The sequence below is a fragment of the Oryx dammah genome, unplaced genomic scaffold, assembly GCF_014754425.2.
Source record: "Oryx dammah isolate SB20612 unplaced genomic scaffold, SCBI_Odam_1.1 HiC_scaffold_26, whole genome shotgun sequence".
Taxonomy (NCBI): domain Eukaryota; kingdom Metazoa; phylum Chordata; class Mammalia; order Artiodactyla; family Bovidae; genus Oryx; species Oryx dammah.
Genome location: NW_024070210.1, coordinates 90,109,874 through 90,130,082, shown reverse-complemented (window position 1 = coordinate 90,130,082; position 20,209 = coordinate 90,109,874). Strand labels below are relative to the sequence as shown.

At 41.8% G+C, this 20,209-nt stretch overlaps 2 protein-coding genes and 1 non-coding gene across 17 annotated transcripts in view; 2 read left to right on the top strand and 1 right to left on the bottom strand.

Moving 5' to 3' along the window:
- Positions 1-1,510, top strand: part of TENT2 (terminal nucleotidyltransferase 2) — a 63,884-nt gene extending 62,374 nt beyond the window's left edge. For all 15 annotated transcript variants that reach the window (XM_040225892.1, XM_040225889.1, XM_040225882.1 and 12 more), the window contains one exon: positions 78-1,510. In XM_040225892.1, coding sequence (XP_040081826.1) covers positions 78-152 — 75 coding nt within the window. In that variant the 3' untranslated portion in view covers positions 153-1,510. The remainder of the gene's footprint in view (positions 1-77) is intronic.
- A 2,550-nt stretch (positions 1,511-4,060) lies between these two features.
- The window catches only part of CMYA5 (cardiomyopathy associated 5), a 99,077-nt gene continuing 82,928 nt past the window's right edge, over positions 4,061-20,209 (top strand). Inside the window, 1 exon segment of the mRNA XM_040225898.1 lies at positions 4,061-4,269. Within this exon segment, the coding sequence (XP_040081832.1) occupies positions 4,124-4,269 (146 nt within the window). The 5' untranslated portion in view covers positions 4,061-4,123.
- TRNAC-GCA lies at positions 9,806-9,877 on the bottom strand. Its single transcript has one exon. It is a non-coding gene; the product is annotated as a tRNA-Cys (tRNA).

The following is a 20,209-nucleotide window of genomic DNA, read 5'->3' as shown; positions in this document are numbered from 1 at the left end:
AATTAAAAAAATAAATAAATAAATAAAAGCATACATATATTTTAGGTTTTAAGAATGATTTTTTCTTTCTCTTCCAGTCATGGCACAGATTGAAAAACAGAAAAGATTTGAACAGTATACTACCTTTAAGAGCTGCTATACTGAAAAGATAACTGGCCTCTATTTCTTAATAAAGAACAGTAGTAACATCATAGTACGTTTTGTCTACCTTCGTCGTGGTTTCTTTTTAATTGTTCTTGTTTTCATGTTTTATTCTTAAGAAGACATACTTATATAAAGAGTACATATTTTATTATGATGTTTCCTAATGAAACCCTTTGATTTAAAGATGTATTTTTGAAAATGTTTACATTGATGCTTAGTAATATTATGGCATGGATTTTCAGGAGATCAGATAAAATATTTTTTGGGAAATTATCTGAACAAATAAAAGGTTTTTGCTATAACTTTAATTAATTGTACCACATGCTAACACTGAAGAGACATGTGGACTTTTTTGGAAAGGGTCTGATTCCTACATCCTTAAAGTAGGACCTTCAATAGATGGTTTGTTGCCTAAGTCTGTTCTAGTGAAGTGAAGGTTTGAGTCAATTATTCAGTTACTTGAAGCAAAATGACATCTCTGATTTCATTGAAAGAACTACAGAGGCAGGAAATACTGGACAGTTGCCCTAAGCCCTCACTTGACTGATCAGGAAAGACTGAGGCTCTGGTTGTGTACATAATAGTATTTCATTAGTACCTCACATGCCTTTGGTGGACTCAAGATTGCTTTAAATTTTGTGTTGAGCAACAGTACATTTTGCACTAGTAATATGAGCACTAACTCTGTATTATACAGCAGTTAGGGAATTGTTTTGGAGAATTGGTTCAGTGTAGACATTTCAAAAAGATTAAGTTCTCTGTGCTTTATGATAGCTTAGTGCAATATGCCCTTTTGCTTTACTTCCCATTTTCCTGCTTTTATTTTTCCTCTGATACGAAGCAACAGAAACTGAAAGATCAAAATTGAGATTATATCCTATTGATAGATTCAGAGTTTTATCTGTGTATAATTATAGGATTGTAATCTAAACTGGAAGTTTTAGTAGTAAGCCACTATAAAATGTTCTAGATAAGACATAAAATTATTATAAATAAAAGCATAGCATTTGTAAAGCATTCTTTTTTAGTATTTCTTTTCCACAAGAAGAAATAGTGGTGGCTGCTAAAAAAGCTACAGTGTTTATTAAGGTTGTTTTTGGTGTAAATATTTGTAAATTGGTCAGTGCCTGTAAATTTAAATACAAATAATCTTAAAAAACAGTTCCAACTTTTTCAAAAGGACTGTGTACAACTTTTTTTAGACCTGCTGTGGCACAGTTTGTTACCTCTAATGTATTTGGATTTTTTGCAGACCAATTCAAATGCTAAGACTTGCTTTTTGACTTGTAAAAGGTGCATATTTTCATTTTTTTCTTTAAGTTTAAAATTTTGTATGATTAAATGGAATAAAGTTTATATATGAAAATTGTTGATATGTTTTTTTTCGGGGAGGGTTTGTTTTTTTCTGTGGAAGTTTACTTCTGAGATGAGGTTGAGGGTGTCATTCTCATCTGGGACTGAACTGAATCCGGTTATTGTGTGTAATTATTTAGATTATGCAGAGAATCTTGAAATCAAGTTCATTCTTAGTTAAGCCAACTAGCCACATCAGCACCTATTTCTCTGGCATTATTAGGAATGAAGCTTTACACACAGATGAATTTTTCAGTTTACTAGTGATTAATGCTTTTGAAGTAATTAAGCTAATTTTTTTTTCTGGAAATTTCTCTTAAATGTATCTTACACTGTGCAACTCTTCTTTATCAGAATGTGTTGGATTTAATTAATATTCTAGTAATGACTCCGGGTAATAATAAATAATAGCCATAGTCCTCCATAATCCTGTGTAGCCCTCAGGTGTCTAGGGCATTCTCCCTCTACAGTATTACATTCCTAGTAAAACCCCAGAACTTATCATGGACGTCTTTACTGACACTGTTTTCTCAGCTTTCAGTGACCACTGGCGGCTCCATCTCAGGGCTCCTGCTTTTCAGCTGTATTGCTATAACAAATAGATCAAAATGTTAATAAATTTATACCCAATTGTAAATCAGTACAAACTGGGTATTGTAAATCAATACCCAGTTGTAAATCAAAGCTAAGATTATGCACTGTGACTGCTAAATATGTCAGATAAGTGTTATGTCAATATATGAGAAGTTTTTAGGCTTTTAAATTGTTTTCAATATTTGTGTTGTGAATAATACATGCTTTTATTTTCTGTTTATGTTGATCTGGCCATTTCTGTTTATTTGCATTATTAAGAAAGTAGTGCTAGAAAGTTTAAAACATGCAGTTGTACTGAAGTTGTAAATTTTGGATTGGTTTGAGCTAGGATCTTCACAAATCTTGTTGACTGTAGATAGTGTTCCTAACAAATTTTGAGTTAAATGGAGGGAATACACAATGACTACCTGTGGTTTTGATTAGTATTTAATAGATTCCCATAGCTGTAATTGGTTCCTTTTTGTCCTAGTGAGCAGACATTTGGGATTACTAATGCAAAAGCCTAGCTCCTGTAAGAGAAGGCATATTTCTGATGTTAAACCTGATTTAGTGAACCCTGGAAGACTGGACTCTGCTGTCTTCCCTCACATGGCCCCTAGCTGATGCTTCTGAACTGCATCTCAACTAGCTGTAGGTCTTTTGCTCACAGACCTAATGCACACACACAAGCTCATGTTACTGGGGAATGCTGCCTAATTTGTATTTATCATATTTAACAACTCTATGAATAGAATTTGCTGTAATTAAAAATCAGTGTTAGCTCTTCTAGCCATAAAATCATCCTTATGAAAAAAAAATGTAAAGATATCTCTACTTGTACATAGCTGGTCTTGGTCCTGGTCTCTTCAGTGCAGGGGACAATGATTAAGCACCTAATATGTGCTAAGTACTTTGCTAAGCTTCCATGCTTGTGAGAAATGGGGATGTGAGAAAGTGGGACAAAGATGAGTAACAAACTTATGGTCTAATGGAGGAAAGAGACACAAAACAATTTGAATATAGGATAATGTGGGAACTTGAAGCAGTAATATTGAACTTAAGCGGGGGATTCCAGAGAAGGGTATAGTCTTGAATGATGAGTATACAGGTAAATAAAGGCGGGAAGAAAGTTTCAGGGGAGAGGAATTTGTAAATAAAGACAGGGCGGTGTGACTTGATAATGTGGTAGAACTCCTGACTTGTAAAGAAGAGAGGAGGCAGCTATGATGTGAGTTGTTAGCGTTTATCTTCCCAAGGAGCTTGGGCTTTAGTCCTAGAGCAGTGGAAAGCCATTGAAGTCTCTCAAGCATGGGTCTGTGATGATCTGGGCCTTTGGGTTGAATTTCAGACAAAACAGACTTCGGCCAATGTAGGGGAAATTATTCCTCTTCATAGTTTAAGGTTTGTGGAGATAAAAGTTTCCTATCTGAATAATCCAGGGGTCACTGAGAAAGAGAACACATAATTTATTGATTTGCAAATATAAAAGGAGACAAGGGTTCAAAACTGGGCTTTTGAAATGGGCAGACTGTCTCCCATTCGGTCGCTTTGCTAGCAAGGAGACCTTGAACAAGCTAGATAGGCATCGGAGCTCTTCGGAGCCAAACCAGCAGCAGTTAAACCTACCGCAGCAGAGCTGGCGGGGCATAATTAACGAGTGCCTGAACTAGTAGGAAGTGCTCTGCTCTGTAAGAGAATAGTTGTTAGGTTGGGATAAGGGCCCACTGAGTAGCTCAACTCGGCCTCAAACCCAAAGCCTACCGAACCCACTCTAGAGCAGAGGCAGGGGCCGGATGCCCAAAGGCCCGCCAGGAAGCTGCCTGGACTGGGGCGGGGAGGGCCGGGGAAACTGGCAGACGCCGGGGAAGACAGAAGCCGAGCCCGGGCCCAGCTCGGTGGCGAAACCTCTTGACGCCTTCTATTTAAAGTCGCGGGGCCCACCCGCCCCCGGGAGGGAACCCGAGCCGCCGCGCCGGGCCGGAGGCGCCGTCAGAGCGAGAACAGCAGGCGCGGCGCGGGCGGCTCCGGCTCCAGCTCCGGCCCGGCGGGCGCGATGGCGAGCAGCGACGGCAGCCAGGCCGCGGAGAGCGCCCTCGGCGCCGACGAGGAGACCCGCGCGTCGGACGCCGAGGAGCAGTCGGGGGGCGAGGAGGACGAGTCGGCCGTGGAGTCGGAGTCGGAGTCGGAGCCGGACGCCAGGTACGCGGGCCCTCGCTCAGGCCCGGGGGGCGGCGCCGGGGGCGGGCAGGCGCTGCGCGGGCCGGCGCCGCACCCCGCCTCCCTCTTGGGCGCCCGCGTTCGTCTCCCTCGAGCTAAGCGCTCCTTCTCTGGGGGCGCTGCCTTGTGAAGAGCTTGAGGGTGCTCGCTGTCAGCTGGAGTGACAGGCTCGCCTGCAGCGCCGAGTTCATGCCTCCCCACCCCTCCTCCTTCATTACCGAACGCTCAGCCCAGCCAGCTCCTTGTGACGTGCCGCTCTTGTTTATTCCCGGGGATTTACTTGGGTCCTGCCTCACTGCACAGTTGTGCAGAAACGTTTGTATTTGTCCCAAAGCCTAGGAACAATCTTTAAAGCCTGAGCTAGAGGAGAAGAGAGTGTGGGGTCGGGGGGAGGCGGAGAAGGCTTTTCTGGAAACTTTGAACGACTGGAGCTCTCCTGAATGTCTAGTGCTGGCCTAAGTTGCTAGAAGACGGCTTCGTTTTGGTACAAAGGCCCATATATTCTCTGGAGAAAAGAAGTTTGAATTTTTGTCACCCCTGCTATTAAAATACTGTTTCTTGTTGTTGTTTGATTTTTTGGTCGCAAACATTTCAACACGCGTGAACACAATTAGGAAATACTATATACAGATATATTTCCATCTCCCTGCCTTCTTTCTTGTAGCCTCTATAGCAGGAATCATCTCTTCTTGATTTGAATTTGGTTTTATTCTTCCTTGTTCTCTTTGAGTATGGGGTTTTATTGTTTGTTTTTAGTTTTAGGATTTTCATTTGTTTGATTTTTGGTTTATCAGTTAGTCGTGTCGCTTCCTAAATCTGTTATTTCAGTAAATGGTTTGGTAGGTGACAGATGGATATGCATTACTGCAGAGAGCCCATGTCCCCCAAAGGTAAAAAGTGCTCCCAACGGAGACCAGCAGCGCTGGAGCTGAAATCGCCTACAGCATGGCGCTGCTGAGGGTGAAGCGTCCCTCAGATAAGTCTGGAATGTCGGTTGCATAGTGGGGAGCAGGCCCAGTCCCTGCCCTCAAAGACTTTCTGGAAGAAGTTAGGAAACAATATGGGGACCGTGAGACGATATGCTAGATACGTGAGAGCGGTAGGAAGGACAGCCCAGGGTGCTGTGGAAGGTCAGAAGAGTGTGTAGGTCTGTGACTGCCTTCCAAAGTAGTAGGCATGACGTGGGCCCTGGAGAATGGGCAAGAGGTGCGGGAAGCGGCAGCAGAAGAGAAGGCATCTGGGAGATGGAGCAGGAGGGACGTGTGGTTCCTGGGCTGTACTGGGAAGGAACGTTTGTCAATCCTAGGCTTGATAGCCCTTTTCCCTTAGTGGTGTCCAGGCTCCCCCTATCCTTGCCCAACCAAAACTTGCCCACAGAGAATCTGAAAACTTGTTTACGCTAAAAAGTGAGCAGCTGGGACTTCCCTGGGGGTCCAGTGGTTAAGACTCCACTGCAGGGGGTGCAGGCTTAATCCCTGGTCAGGGAACAAGGTCCCACATGCCATGGGATACACATAGCCCCCCCCCCCAAAAAAAAAATTTAAAATGTGAGCAGCTGACAGCAGTTCAGAGTACCACTTTGGTGGTGCGTTGCCTTTTGACAGAGATCAGGATCTTCAGGTGAAGAGTTGATTTATCCACAGTAAGCTTCAGCCTGCTGTGACTACATATGGTAAGGTGGACACCAAGCCAAACAGAATGAGTAGAGTGGAGGGAAGCATGAGGGAAGAGGTAGGTGATGGTGGAGGTCTTGAAAACCATCCCATTAAAACATTTTTGGATTTGATGACGTAAGTAACAAGAAATCAGTAAACTTCTGAACAGCATTTAGGAAAACAGAGTGGTATTCTTGAGAAATGAGACTGGCAGATTGAAAGGTTGGGTTAGGGGAGGGCTTAGATCAGAGAGGCAGAAGCAGAGAGAAAGGAGATGTGTAGGGGTTGCTTCACGGAGGAGGCGAGGGGTACGGAAGTGGCAGCTGTAGCTCCTTTCAGGAGAGAGATGTCAGGCAGGAGGAACTCCTGGGAATTGGGAATCCCTAAATTTCTTCTGCCTTGAAGTGTGATCAAAACCCAAACCATTTTGGTGGGCATGAGTTTACAAATATGGCCTAAAGTTCTTCTTTCTTCTGAGACTAGAACTGAGAGCTTGGAATATTCTCTAATTTATGGCAAGAATAAGGAGACAGTCTTCCTCTCAGCTCCTCCATTAAAGCTTTACAATTAAGAGAGGGGTCCCTTACTCTATCAGGCTAGGTGCTAGGTGTTTGCATATGCTTTCTCATTTTATCTTTTATTTAATTAACTAATCCACCTATTTGGCTGTGCCAGGTCTTAGTTGTGGCATGTGGGACCTAGTTCCCTGACCAGGGATTGAACACCAGCCCCTTGCTCTGGGACTGTAGACTGCCAGCCACTGGACCACCAAGAAGTCCCTGTTTTCTCATTTTAAACCCTCCCAGCCACACTGAGAGGTAACTGCCCTGCTACATGTGAGAAAACTGAGGCTTTACATATTTACTGAGGTATAAGGCAGGAAAATGCTGGGTCTGTTCACTGTCAGCCACTGTTAGACTTCCACCACCTTCCTTCTTTTGGAGGAGAGACACTTCCTTGCAATAAGGAAACTTGAATGCTCCAACTAGCTTTTATGTGAAAAGATTATTAGAGGAAAAGGAAAGAGCTCTTCTTTTGGAATAACGGGGTAAGTTTTTCTCTTCTCGAATGGAAACATTGTCTGCATTTAAGCTATCAGAACTATTCGCAGAAGATGAATTGCAAACGGATTTATTTAAATTGAGAGTTACATGAAAGTAACTGAATGGAAATAGCTTAAATAATAACAAAGTGATTGATTATGGCATCTCTTTGATGTGGAATTATTAAGCCATTTAAAAAATGTTACTTATAAAGGGTTCTAACATGGCAAGTGTGTATATTGTATTTGAAAAAAATTTTGTATAATTTAGAATCTCACTGTAAAGTAAATTATGCATTGGGAAAAGGCTTAAAGGGTTAGTAAAGGTTAACATAATAGCATAATAAAGGTTATAGTAACTTATTAACCTTAAGGTTAAAAGAAGTTAGTAGTGCTTGTCTCTGAGTGATGAGATAATGTCAACTAAACTTTTGTTTTTACCTATATTTTTTGTTGTTTCTCTAATGAACAGACAGTGCACTTTATTATTAGAAAAAAAACTTCACTTTTTAAAATTTGAAAGATACAAAGCATCATCTGATTGTGTATCTTTTCTTTGTCCTTCCAGGAATAATATATAGAATTGTCTATAGCCACCTTTGAATCCTGGAGGGGAAAATCACCTTTAATTTTAAAGTAAAAAAAGATAACCATTACACACACCAGTACTTATACTGGATCAGAGAGTTATCTTTCTGATGTATCATTTAGTGATACGAATATTGTTGGCAGGGAGAAGCCTGAGTGGAAACTCTGTTTTCCCATTCCATCATGGGCAAATTCTCTATCCTCTCTGAGCACCATATTTCTCATCTGTAAAACAGGATAATTTTACAGATGTATGCAAAGGGGTAATTAGTGATAATTCCTAGTTAGTGACAATTAATAAAGTCAGAGAATTAAATAAGCTATATGGACATGTGTAAGAGTGCTTTGCCTTTAGTAGGTTCCCAGTAAGTTGTAGTTTCTTATATCCCTTCAGATGAATCATTATTGGCAGTAAAGGTGCCCTTCTCTCCACCATTCATCAATGAGGGGAGAAAGGTATCCCTATTTTCAATATGAGAAATGGTCCTATTCCACTTGGCTTTCCTGTATTCATTCATTCACTAAACATTCATGGAATGCCTAGTTATAGCCATGGACCATGATGGGGATACAATCATTGCTAAAATTACATTACTGTCTTCAAGGTGGAGAAACAGATGAACATAATTATGTCATTAACTGTTGAATGAAATTTAAAGAACAAAGGTCTGTATGAAATACCTCAGAGTAGGTGGGAAGTCCTGGGGTCTGTCTTGCCTACAGGGATCAGGAAGGGCTTCATCCCAGGCCTTTTAGCAGCATCTTCAAATCATAAGGAAGTGCCCAGAGGGCTCATTGATTGTGAGTGTTAGAAAAAGATTTTCATATTGCTAAAACTTCATACAAAATTTGTATGTTAAAAGCATCTCTATAAAACCTGCAGGATTTGAGAGCTAGGAGAGGCTATAGAAACATCTTTTCCCAACCAGTCCTTTTACACTCACAAACTGAGTGTCAGGGAATATTTGTTTGAAGTCACATAACTTTTTAGCCACAGAATTAGGACTAGATCCAGGTGTTTAGACTCCAGTGTTCATTTGTTTATTCATTCAACGGCTATATATTGAACTCCTATTATGTGCCAGGCACTTACCAGGCACAGAGGATACAGTAGTGAACGAAAGGAACCAAGTAAGTCCCTGCCCTCCTGGGAGTGGCTTTCCAGGTTGGGGAGACAAATAAACAAATATGTAGTATGTCAGGTGGCATTAAGTGGTAGGAGGACAAATACAGCAGAGAAGGGTTGTGCTATTTTGGATCAGGTGGTGAAGAAAGCCTCTGCGAGGAGGTGACGTTTGAGTAGAGACTGAAGAATGAGTATTCTAGTCAAAGAGGAGAGCTGGTGCAAGGGCACGGGGGAGGGATGTTTGTGGCTTGTTTGAGGAACACAGGGAGGTCAGGTTGCTGGGGCAGATATATATGGGGAGAGTAATGGGAAATGAGTCGAAAAGGTGGTGGGGTCGCAAATCATGTAGGACTTTGTAGGCCGTGGTAAGGTCTTCAGATTTTGTTCTGAGTGAAATAGGGAGCCGGGTTCTGCCTACCATACCACTCGGTGCAGAAAAGAAAAACATAGGGAGGGCATTATCCCATTAAATAGTAAGCATCTCTATATATTCATATACTCACTGAACACCTGCTGGGTGCCAGTGTGGAGGGAGATATGTAAATAGACATTTATGATTTTTGTATTTTTGTGACTGTAGTCTGAGGAAGCCTGGCTTTTGGTCTTTCTCACAGATCAGTGGGGCTTCCCTTGTGGCTCAGATGGTAAAGAATCCGCCTGCAATGCAGGAGACCCAGGTGTGATCCCTGGGTCAGAAAGATCCCCTGGAGAAGGGGATGGCAACCTACTCCAGTGTTCTAGCCTGGGAAATCTCATGGACAGAGGAGCCTAGCACGCTACATTCCATGGGGTCGCAAAGAATTGGACACGACCGAGTGACTAACACTTTCACAGATCACTTGGACATTTTTCAGAATTTTTGTTTTGGATCTTTTCTGTTGGTCAGTTTTAATTTCTGTATTTAAGCACAGAGGAGTTTTGTTGTAGCAGTACCCAAAACTTAAAAATTACCTTCAATTTGTAGCTTGCAATGAAGTGAAGTGAAGTTGCTCAGTCGTGTCCAACTCTTTGCAACCCCATGGACTGTAGCCCACCAGGCTCCTCGGTCCATGGAATTCTCTAGGCAAGAATACTGGAGTGGGTTGCCATTTCCTTCTCCAGGGGATCTTCCCAACCCAGGGATCGAACCTGGGTCTCCTGCATTGCAGGCAGACGCTTTACCATCTGAGCTACCAGGGAAGCTTAGTGCCTGTTTAAAAAGGTCTGCAAAGCTGATAGAATTAAAATTATTAGTGACATTTATGTTGAATTAATCATTATAAGAAACAACCCTATTGGAAGGTGAGGCGAGTTTGTAAATGGTTTTATCAGTGTGGAGCACTCTGTTGCCATGTATCTATTTATATGATGTCTCCCACTGCTGTGCTTACCTAGGTGTTTTGACAAGGGTGTTATTTGAGACAGCCCTCTTTTGAGGTCAGTGGAAAGGGCTGAGACGGGATGGGTGACTGCTTAGGATGCCAGAGACTGAGGGAGGAGAGAAGATAAAACAGAGGCTCTTGAAGCCAGGAATTGAAGAGCTATTTAAGTGTTGGCTGCACGGCTATTACATGCCCTTGGTGACACTTTGACTTAATATAGGGGACTACAGAAAGAGCTGGATTTTTCTTTTCCTTTGAAACAGCAAATCTACTAAAATGTAGCACATTAACTGATAGAACTTTCCCCCAAAAAATAAAAGGTGTCTTATCTTCCTGGCATATTCTGAACATAGGCTCAATGAAAGCCTTGAGTCATCACACAGTGTAACCAAATCTCCCTTCCTTCCTACTCCAAAACTTAGAGAATCCAATATTTCTATTGGATAATAAAATCACTGTAATGTGAACCACATGTATAATTTAAAATTTTTAATTTAAATTTATATTAAAAAGTAAAAAGAAAAAGGTGAAATTAATTTTAATGTTTATTTAACTCAATATCCAAAGTATTATCATTTCAACATGTAATCAATATAAAAACTCTTAATGGGATTTTTTGTTTGTATGCAAAGTCTTGAAATGTGTGTTTTACATTTATAGCACATCTCAATTCTTGCCCCTCCAACTCCCCCACCCCCAGAGCGACGTTTCAAGTGATCAGGAGCCACAGATGGCTAATGGATACCATACTGGACAAGAATGAACTGGGTAATACCTAGAAACCCACTAACATCACTGGGAATCCAGAGAACTGTTCATTGATAACAAATTCTATATGCTTGGCCCTATGATACGCATGAGGGATCTAAGTGATTGGATGGCACAATTCCTTCCGAAGAAGCTCACAGCCTGGTGCGGAGAAGCAGTTAATTCCAACATAATGTCATAAGCACTACACTAAGGGCATTAACAAATGAATAGAGAAAAGACATACATTCTTCTTAAAATGAAATGTAGAAAGATTCTGCCCAGGTGATCCTGAAGCTAGGCAGAAAGATATTCCAGACACAATATGTGATTACATATCCTTTAGTTCCTGGTTCTGCTCTTGTGCTAATTCCTGCTCTGTCTCAGCTTTCTTTTTTTCATCCAGAATCACTTAGGATCTTCAGGACTGGGAATATTTGCTGAATTAATAAGTTAACATTATGAATAAATGAGTGAATGGATGAGTAGGTGAATGCAAGTCATCCAGACTCCCTCGAGAAGCACATTTAGTTGGGATGTTGAACCTGTTAGATTAGATAGACTTTCCTTACTTGCTGACCATTCACTTTTCAATTGACTATAGCCAGGGACTCTGGAAACACAATAGCTTGGAGGGGACAGTGATAAGTACCAAGGATTGTTCAATTAGGATGTCTGTGGTTATCATTTCCCCCTTCTGTGACCTGTTGGGAAACCTCCCCTAGACTAACCTTTGAGCCAGATCATAGATGGATGGATAAGAATAGGCTTTACTCTTTGCCCAGAGTAAAGTCCTCTATTAAGGCAACTGGAATGTACTCAGTTCCAAAATTCCATGTCCTGGTCTGATAAAGTCTAAGATATATGGGAAGATTAATTGATGCTGCCAAACTCTAAACACTCAAAGCCTTCTCATGGAGCCACTACTATGTTTTCTTAGTTTGGGTAAACTTCTCTTTACAAAAAAAAAAAAAATACACAGCTAAACCGAAAGTTTCATTGATCACAAATTTCTTCTTATTGGCTGAGTTCACTAGGACACTTAAAATTGTTGAGTTGTAAATGAAATTAATTTCCTTCTATTATGAATTTGTAAATTGACATTTATTAAGAGAAACATAGAGTGCTGGATGGTGAACAGCAGTTCAGCAAAAAACTGCAAGAGAAATCAAGTCATGGAGGAAGTGCACGGCATACCTCAAGGGACCACATGGGGAGGTCAAGGTAGAGAGGTAGAATCTGAGATACAAGCCTTTATTAGGTCTATGAATCGAATGGTGTGGGTTCTTGGGCTAAGGTTGGAGCTGTCAATTTAAACCAAAATGAGTGGGACTTTGGTTAACTTCACAGGGGTCTTTTTTAAGGTGTGCATAAAGGAGAAGGCCCTGGAAGGAGAAGGTGATGATTGATCACAAGAACTGTTGGGAAAGGCATATCAGAAATCTACTCTGAGGATTGTCTCCAGGGTATGTTCTTGCATGAGGAGGTTGTTATCAGTTTAAGGCCCCTTCAGGCCACTTGGAACAAAATGGATGCAGGAGGAGCAATGCCACAGTGTAGCTTTGCCAAATTTGAGGCACCTTGAATTTCAGAAATGTATCTACTATAAGAAAAGGCTCATTCATTCAACAAATAATTTTTGAGGGCCTATTGTGTGCAAAGCAAAGTAAATTAGACCTGGAATGGTGTTGGAGAAGACTCTTGAGAGTCCCTTGGACGGCAAGGAGATCAAAGCAGTTGATCATAAAGGAAATCAACACTGAATATTCATTGGAAGGACTGATGCTGAACCTGTGAAACTCTAATACTTTGGCCACCTGATGTGAAGAACTGGCTCATTGGAAAAGACCTTGATGCTGGGGAAGACTGAAGGCAGGAGGAGAAGGGGACGACAGAGGATGAGATGGTTGGATGGCATCACCGACTCAGTGGACATGAATCTGAGAAAACTCAGATCTGAGCAAACTCAGGGAGGTAGTGAAGCACCAGAAAGCCTGGCGAGCTGCAATCCATGGGGTACAGAGAGTCAGACATGACTGAGTGACTGGACAACAACTGAAAGAGTGGAGAAAACAGAGTTCCTGACCTTTAGAATTTAGTCTCTGGAGAAGGCAGACATTAAACAAATAATTTCACAAGTAATTAGTTGAAGTGAATGTGTTGGTAAAATGAATTGGGCCTGGAGAGCAGAGGTAGGATTCTGATAGGATACTGGTCCTTCTAGTCCTCATCTCTGAAGCCTCCTTGCTCATTTCCCTGGGAGCTTAACATCAGTCTCCAAGTCATCTTGCTAGCAACTTCTCTTATCTGCCTACAGAAGGCGTCATTGCCCTGTGGTCCAAATATTGTAGGAAAAGCCTGGCTGCTGATACTTAAACGCTAGACAGGACTTTAGCACCATTTCCCTGACCTGTTTATGCTTCTGATGAGTGAACAAGAGACCCAGAGAAGGAAGGGAAACCAACATCAACTCGAGGACTAGATAGTCTATTCCCCGCACGGTCACTTATTAGTTTGGGTTATTTCCACAGTAGCTCTGCAATAGAGGTATTGTTTTCACCCCCATTTGATGGACCAGAAAAGGGAATCTTGAGTAATTTACCTAACGTCAGATGGCTAATAAGTATCCTAGGATTAGGACCCTAGTCTATTGGCAGAGTCAGTGCTGGAGCTCTCATGAGTTCAGTGCTCATCTCAAGAATATACACACATCTGTTTGTACTAGCCAGTTTCTTTTTTTATTAGTGTATAAATTTACTTTTAAAAAATATTCATTTCAATTTATTTCTCCTTTTATAAGCAAAGCATGAAAGAAAGCCCCAGATAATCTATGTACTAGCTAATCCTAACTAGCACCTCGGCTATATTAAGTTTCCTAATATGTAATAGGGAGAGTAGGACTTATGTTTAAAAATAGATGTTAGGCAATACTGTGTGCTTGAATTTTCGTAAGGTCAAACATAGCAACACCAAAATAACTTTGCTGCATGCTCTATGGGATCGTATGATAAATGTTCAATAGATGTTTACTTATAATATCTATAAAATTCAGATTCTCTGTTTAAAAGACAGAATCTGCATTTGATTTAGCATGATACACTCTGAAATTTTCATGTTTAGTATTTTTTGTTTTTTTCAAGAGAGAATGAGGAGAGAGTGAGACAACAGTCTGTCTCTTCTTAGAGTTTTGGGATCTCCATGAAGGACTTCAGTAACTTCTCTCTTCATCCAGCACTGTTTTGGGCATAACCCAGATTACAATGCAAAAACACTTGATATGATTGAAAAGACCTGGTTTACATTCTGGCTCTGCCATTTATCAACCATGTGACTTGGGGCAAGATAGCCTTTCTTGGAACCCCATAGCTCCCAAGGCCCTACCTGGCTTGCTCACTTCTTGGCTCATCTGTACCCTTCCTCTGTGTTCACTGCATTCCAGCCACGCTGGCTTCTTTCTGAACATCCTGTGTGCTGTGCTTAAGCCTGTTCCTGCCTCCTGGAACTTGCTGTTTTCTCTTCCTGGGACCCTTCCTTCCCCAGATCCATTTCAGCACAAATGCCACTTTCTTCAAGAGGCTTGCACGCTAGACAGCCTGCCCAGCGGGCTGTCTTCCTGTCTTTGCTATCCCGTCGTTCACTGTTCAGCATTGCTCTTCATGGCACCGATCTCTGTCTGAATGGTGCGTTTTTGTGTATTTGTTCATTTTGCTCCAGCTGGAGTAGGAACTGCATGACGGCAGGGTGTTGCTTCTCTTCTCTGCTGCATCCCCAGCAGCTTGAGCGAAGTGTCAGGCACACAGTAGGTGCTTAAGAAATGGTAGTTAGGCGAGGGATTGCACAACAAAATGTTATACTCCAGAATCTCAGGTTTCCTCTTCTCAGATGGATACCACTTAGGTTCTTAGGTGCCAAAACAGGGGCATGGAGAATGAGAACTGAGAGTGGGCTTTGCATTTGGAAAATAAAAGTCAATAGGAGAGGTTAATGGTGTAGAAATGCAAATGTCTTTGAGAAAGTTGATAGTTTAAACCTATCAGCATCTATTTTATTTTTTATATTAAAAAAATTTTAACTTTAATTTATTTTAATTGGAGGCTAATTACTTTACAATATTGTGTTGATTTTGCCACACATCAACATGAATCCACCACAGGTGTACACGTGTTCCCCCTCCTGATCCCCCCACCTCCCTCCCCATATCATCCCTCTGGGTCATCCCAGTGCACCAGCCCCGAGCATCCTGTATCTTGCATCGAACCTGGGCTGGCGTTTCTTATATGATATTATACATGTTCAGCATCTGCCGGGGTCCAGCCCCGGCGGATCCAGGGAATTCGAAGGGTGGACGGAGTCGGCGAGGAAAGACTTATTTACTTATTAATATAAGATTAGATTTGGAAGAAATAGTGTAGTAGGAAGATTAAGTGGAGGAAGAGGGCTGAATAGCTTGGATTACGCGGAAGACCAATAGAATTCCAGACAAGGAATTTGCACCATCTATGTTGGGCCACTGGCGCTCGCTTGAATATCTAAGGGTGCCTCACCTTAGGCTCTCTTTCTCGCGGGTCTTAACAGCCAGGGCAAGTAAGTAGACTTGGCGAGCCTCCGTGCCCCAGATGGAAATTCAGCCTGAAATTAAAGTAAAGAGGAGGGAAAAAGAGAGAGAGACACAGAGGAAACCAGTCCAGCGACTGGCTCCCGCTCCTATTGTTTAGAAGGCCTTATATACCTTTTAGATTGTACATAGAGATCAATGGGTAATACAAAATTATGCAGTGTTAGCAGCCCAGACTCTTATCAAAACCAGGCTTTTCTCTCTGCATACCTAATTGTATACACCAGTCTTAGGTGATTTACATCATCTTCTGGCCAAAAGGGGCCAATTAACATTTTACAGCCTTTTTTCTGATAAGGGTTTGTCAACCAGAAGACTTATTTGTGTGATCTTCCCAAAGTTTGGTGCCACTCTCAGAAAGTACTAAATAAAGTTACATTCTTACATAGCAAGGACACAAGAGGAGTGCAAAGAGAAGTAATTAACTCAAAAGTCTAGTGTTGCTAACATCAGAACTACTATATATCTTTTTCCATATCCCATTTACATTGATTAACATCCTCCCAGATAAAGAATATGGAGGCCTGGTGGCAATCATTGAGTCAACAGTGAAATTCCGTCACCAATATAATTTTTAACTCTTTAGAAAAGGTTCTGTATCTTTAAGATGCTTTTAAGCTTTGTGCCTCTCGGTTGGGGGCTGCAAGCAATTCACAAGCTGTAAGAGGTCCAGGGAACCTGTTAGGCAAGCTAGAGAGCAATCAGAGGGGGTTAACTGAAACATCCCTTTCAAATGCAGAAGATTAAAGCCCTGAGTTGACTTTTTCCCAGAGAATATCAGAAAAGTGGAAAAGCAGGCAGATTCTTATTTTGGGGAGGGTGGATGCTCAGGAAATTCCAGGGGGAAAACCTGAGGTCTGATTAGCTTTGCCATCAGAGCTCTTGCCACATGACCTTGTCACGGGTGGAATTCCTCATGCTGGCTCCCGACAAGCATCTATTTTAAATTGAATTCCCTTCGGGACAAATCACTTCAAATGTAAAATCTAAAAGACTGTCCTGAGAGAAGAGGGGACCAGGAAGGGGAAGGAGAGCGCTTGGAAGAGGAGTGAGAGGGCACTGCAGCCACGCTGGCACTGTGCCCGTGCCCCTGTCTGTCCTGCTCAGAGGCGAGAGCTGAGGGGATAGCTACAGAGCGCAGCTTTCTCCAAACTCGCGGCCTCAAAGCACTTGTGGCCCTGAGAGGGAGTGATACTCTTATTTCCTTGACTCCTTAGAGATTCCAGGATACAATAGAGGCATGGGGATAAGGAGAAAGCATACACAAAGTTAGCAGTGTTGACATCTGAACCAAAATTGCCTGATAACCAAATGTGTAGTTCAGTTGGCCTGAAACTGTGCAACTCACATTTGGGCTTGCACATGTGGGTCGGGACTGAAATGCAGCCAAAACTCAGATTGGGATTTGAACCCCTGTCTTTCGTTGACATCACACACTTGGTCTCAGGACTTGCTGAAGTTCAGGTTCTTTGTCTCAGTACAGAAGGAATTCATCAAGACACAAAGTAATAGGTAAGAAGTAGATTCATTTAGAGAGATGCACAGCCCATAGACAGAATGCAGTGCATCTCAAAGGTGAAATATGGGGTGGTTGGTTTTGGGGGGTTGGATAATTTCATAGGCTAATGAGTGGGAGGATTATTCTAGCTATCTTGGAGAAGGGGTGGAGATTTCCAGGATTTGGGCCACCATCCACTCTTTGGCCTTTTATGGTCAGCTTTGAAACTGCCATGGCATTGATGAGTGTGTCATTGAACGTGTTAATGTATTACAATGAGCATATAATGAGACTCAAGATCTACTGGGAGTCGAGTCTTTCTCCATCTTGGACCTAATTGGGTATAACCAGTTTATGTTGCATCTTCAAGGGCTATGTCATTCTTTTAAAGATTGTGCCCTGCCCTCTTCCCTCCTATTTCAGGCTGATAGAATCAGGACTCTTATTTTATTTACATAGTGATGCTTTGAAGGAAAATCCTCATGGAATCCCTGCATAGCAACCTAGATTGTTGACAGGGAGATGCAGGACCAAGGCAGAGGACTGCCAGCATCAGTCAGGGCCTTATCATCTGAATAACTTACAATATTCAACAACTGAAGGAAATGGCAATCCACTCCAGTATTCTTGCCTGGAGAATCCCATGGACACAGAAGCCTAGTAGGTTACAGTCCACGGGGTCGCAAAGAGTCGCACACGACTGAGCGACTTCACCTCACCTCACTTTATCTTGGAGGAAAATGGCAAGAAATGGCAGCTACTTCTTAAGGTTATTCTGTTTCTCTTTGCTCCAATTCCTACTTGCTGCTCAGCCTGCTAAAGTTTCCACTTGTCAATCCCCTAAATTGCTGTGGAACTGAGTTTGCATAGTTTAAGAATTTAAAATCATGAATTCAGAAACCCAAGCTTTAGTAACAATACTGCCACTGAACAAGTGCCTTACGTAAGCAGAGCCTTAAGTAAGTGATTTTCTCTAGGTGAAGGTGCTGCTTTGGGATTTAGAATTTGTCAGTCAGGGTTTTCAGTTGCAATAGAAACTACCTGTGACAGATTTAAGGAGAAAATGGTTTTATTCAAAGAATATTGGTAGCTCACAGAATCATGAGAACTGTGGAAAAGTAGGTTTAGGCAGTCAGGAACAACCTATAAAACCATGCCTTAAAACTGATCCAGTGAACTATACAACATAATTCTAAAAAAGACAAATAATCCAGCTTTAATATGGGCAAAGGATCTGAATCAACAGTTCTCCAAGGAAGATATACAAATGTCCAATAAGCACATGGACAGATGCTCACCATCATTAACTATCAGGGAAATATAAATCAGAACCACAATAAGGTACTACTTCATACCTGCTTCAGTTCAGTTCAGTCGCTCCGTCCTGTCCGACTCTTTGCGACCCCATGAACTGCAGAACACCAGGCCTCCCTGTCCATCACAAACTCCCGGAGTCCACCCAAACCCATGTCCATTGAGTTGGTGATGCCATCCAACCATCTCATCCTCTGTTATCCCCTTCTCCTCCTGCCCTCAATCTTTCCCAGCATCAGGGACTTTTCAAATGAGTCAGCTCTTTGCATCAGGTGGCCAAAGTATTGAAGTTTCAGCTTCAACATCAGTCCTTCCAGTGAACTCCCAGGACTGATCTGCTTTAGGATGGACTGGGTGGATCTCCTTGCAGTCCAAGGGACTCTCAGAGTCTTCTCCAACACCGCAGTTCAAAAACATCAATTCTTCAGCACTCAGCTTTCTTTATAGTCCAACTCTCACATCCATACATGGCCACTGGGAAAACCATAGCCTTGACTAGACCGACCTTTGTTGGCAAAGTAATGTCTCTGCTTTTGAATATGCTGTCTAGGTTGGTCATAACTTTCCTTCCAAGGAGTAAGCATCTTTTAATTTCATGGCTGCAGTCACCATCTGCAGTGATTTTTGGAGCCCAGAAAAATAAAGTTGGCCACTGTTTCCCCATCTATTTGCCATGAAGTGATGGGACCAGATGCCATGATCTTAGTTTTCTGAACATTGAGCTTTAAGCCAGCTTTTTCACTCTCCTCTTTCACTTTCATCAAGAGGCTCTTTAGTTCCTCTTCACTTTCTGCCTTAAGGGTGGTGTCATCTGCATATCTGAGGTTATTGATATTACTCCCAGCAGTCTCCATTCCAGCTTGTACTTCCTCCAGCTCAGTGTTTCTCATGATGTACTCTGCATATAAGTTAAATAAGTGGGGTGACAATATACAGCCTTGATGTACTCCTTTTCCTATTTGGAACCAGTCTGTTGTTCCATGTCCAGTTCTAACTGTTGCTTCCTGACCTGCATACAGATTGCTCAAGAGGCAGGTCAGGTGGTCTGGTATTCCCATCTCTTTCAGAATTTTCCATAGTTTATTGTGATCCACACAGTCAAAGGCTTTGGCATAGTCAATAAAGCAGAAGTAGATGTTTTTCTGGAACTCTCTTGCTTTTTCCATGATCCAGCGGATGTTGGCAATTTGATCTCTGGTTCCTCTGCCTTTTCTAACACTAGCTTGAGCATCTGGAAGTTCACGGTTCACGTATTGTTGAAGCCTGGCTTGGAGAATTTTGAGCATTACTTTACTAGCGTGTGAGATGAGTGCAATTGTGTGGTGGTTTGAGCATTCTTTGGCATTGGCTTTCTTTGGGATTGGAATGAAAACTGACCTTTTCCAGTCCTGTGGCCACTGGCTGAGTTTTCCAAATTTACTAGGGTGACTATAATCAAAAACACAAATAATAACAAGTGTTGGTGAGAATATGGAAAAATCATAATCCCCATATACTACTGTTGCAAAATGCATAATGCAACCTGGTGCAACTGCTTTGGAAAACAATCTGGCAATTCCTCAAACAGTTACACATAGAGTTACCATATGACCCAGTAATTCCACTTCTAGATAAATATGAAGAGAACTCATATGTCCGCATAAAAACTTGTACACAAGTGCTCCTAGCAGCAGTATTCATAATGGTCAAAAAGTGCAAATACCTGAAATGTTCATCAACTATTGAATGAATAAAGAAAATGTGGTATATTCATCAATGGAATGTTATTCAACCATAAAAAGGAATAAAATACTGATTTTTGATAAAACATGAAACAATGAACTTTGAAAACAGTATGCTATGTGAAAGGAGGCAGACACAAAGGATCACAGATTGTATATTTCCGTTTATGTGAAATGTCCAGAATAGGCAAATCTTTGGAAACAGAAAGTAGGTTAGAGGTTCCATAGAGGGAGATCAGGGAGGAATTACAGGAT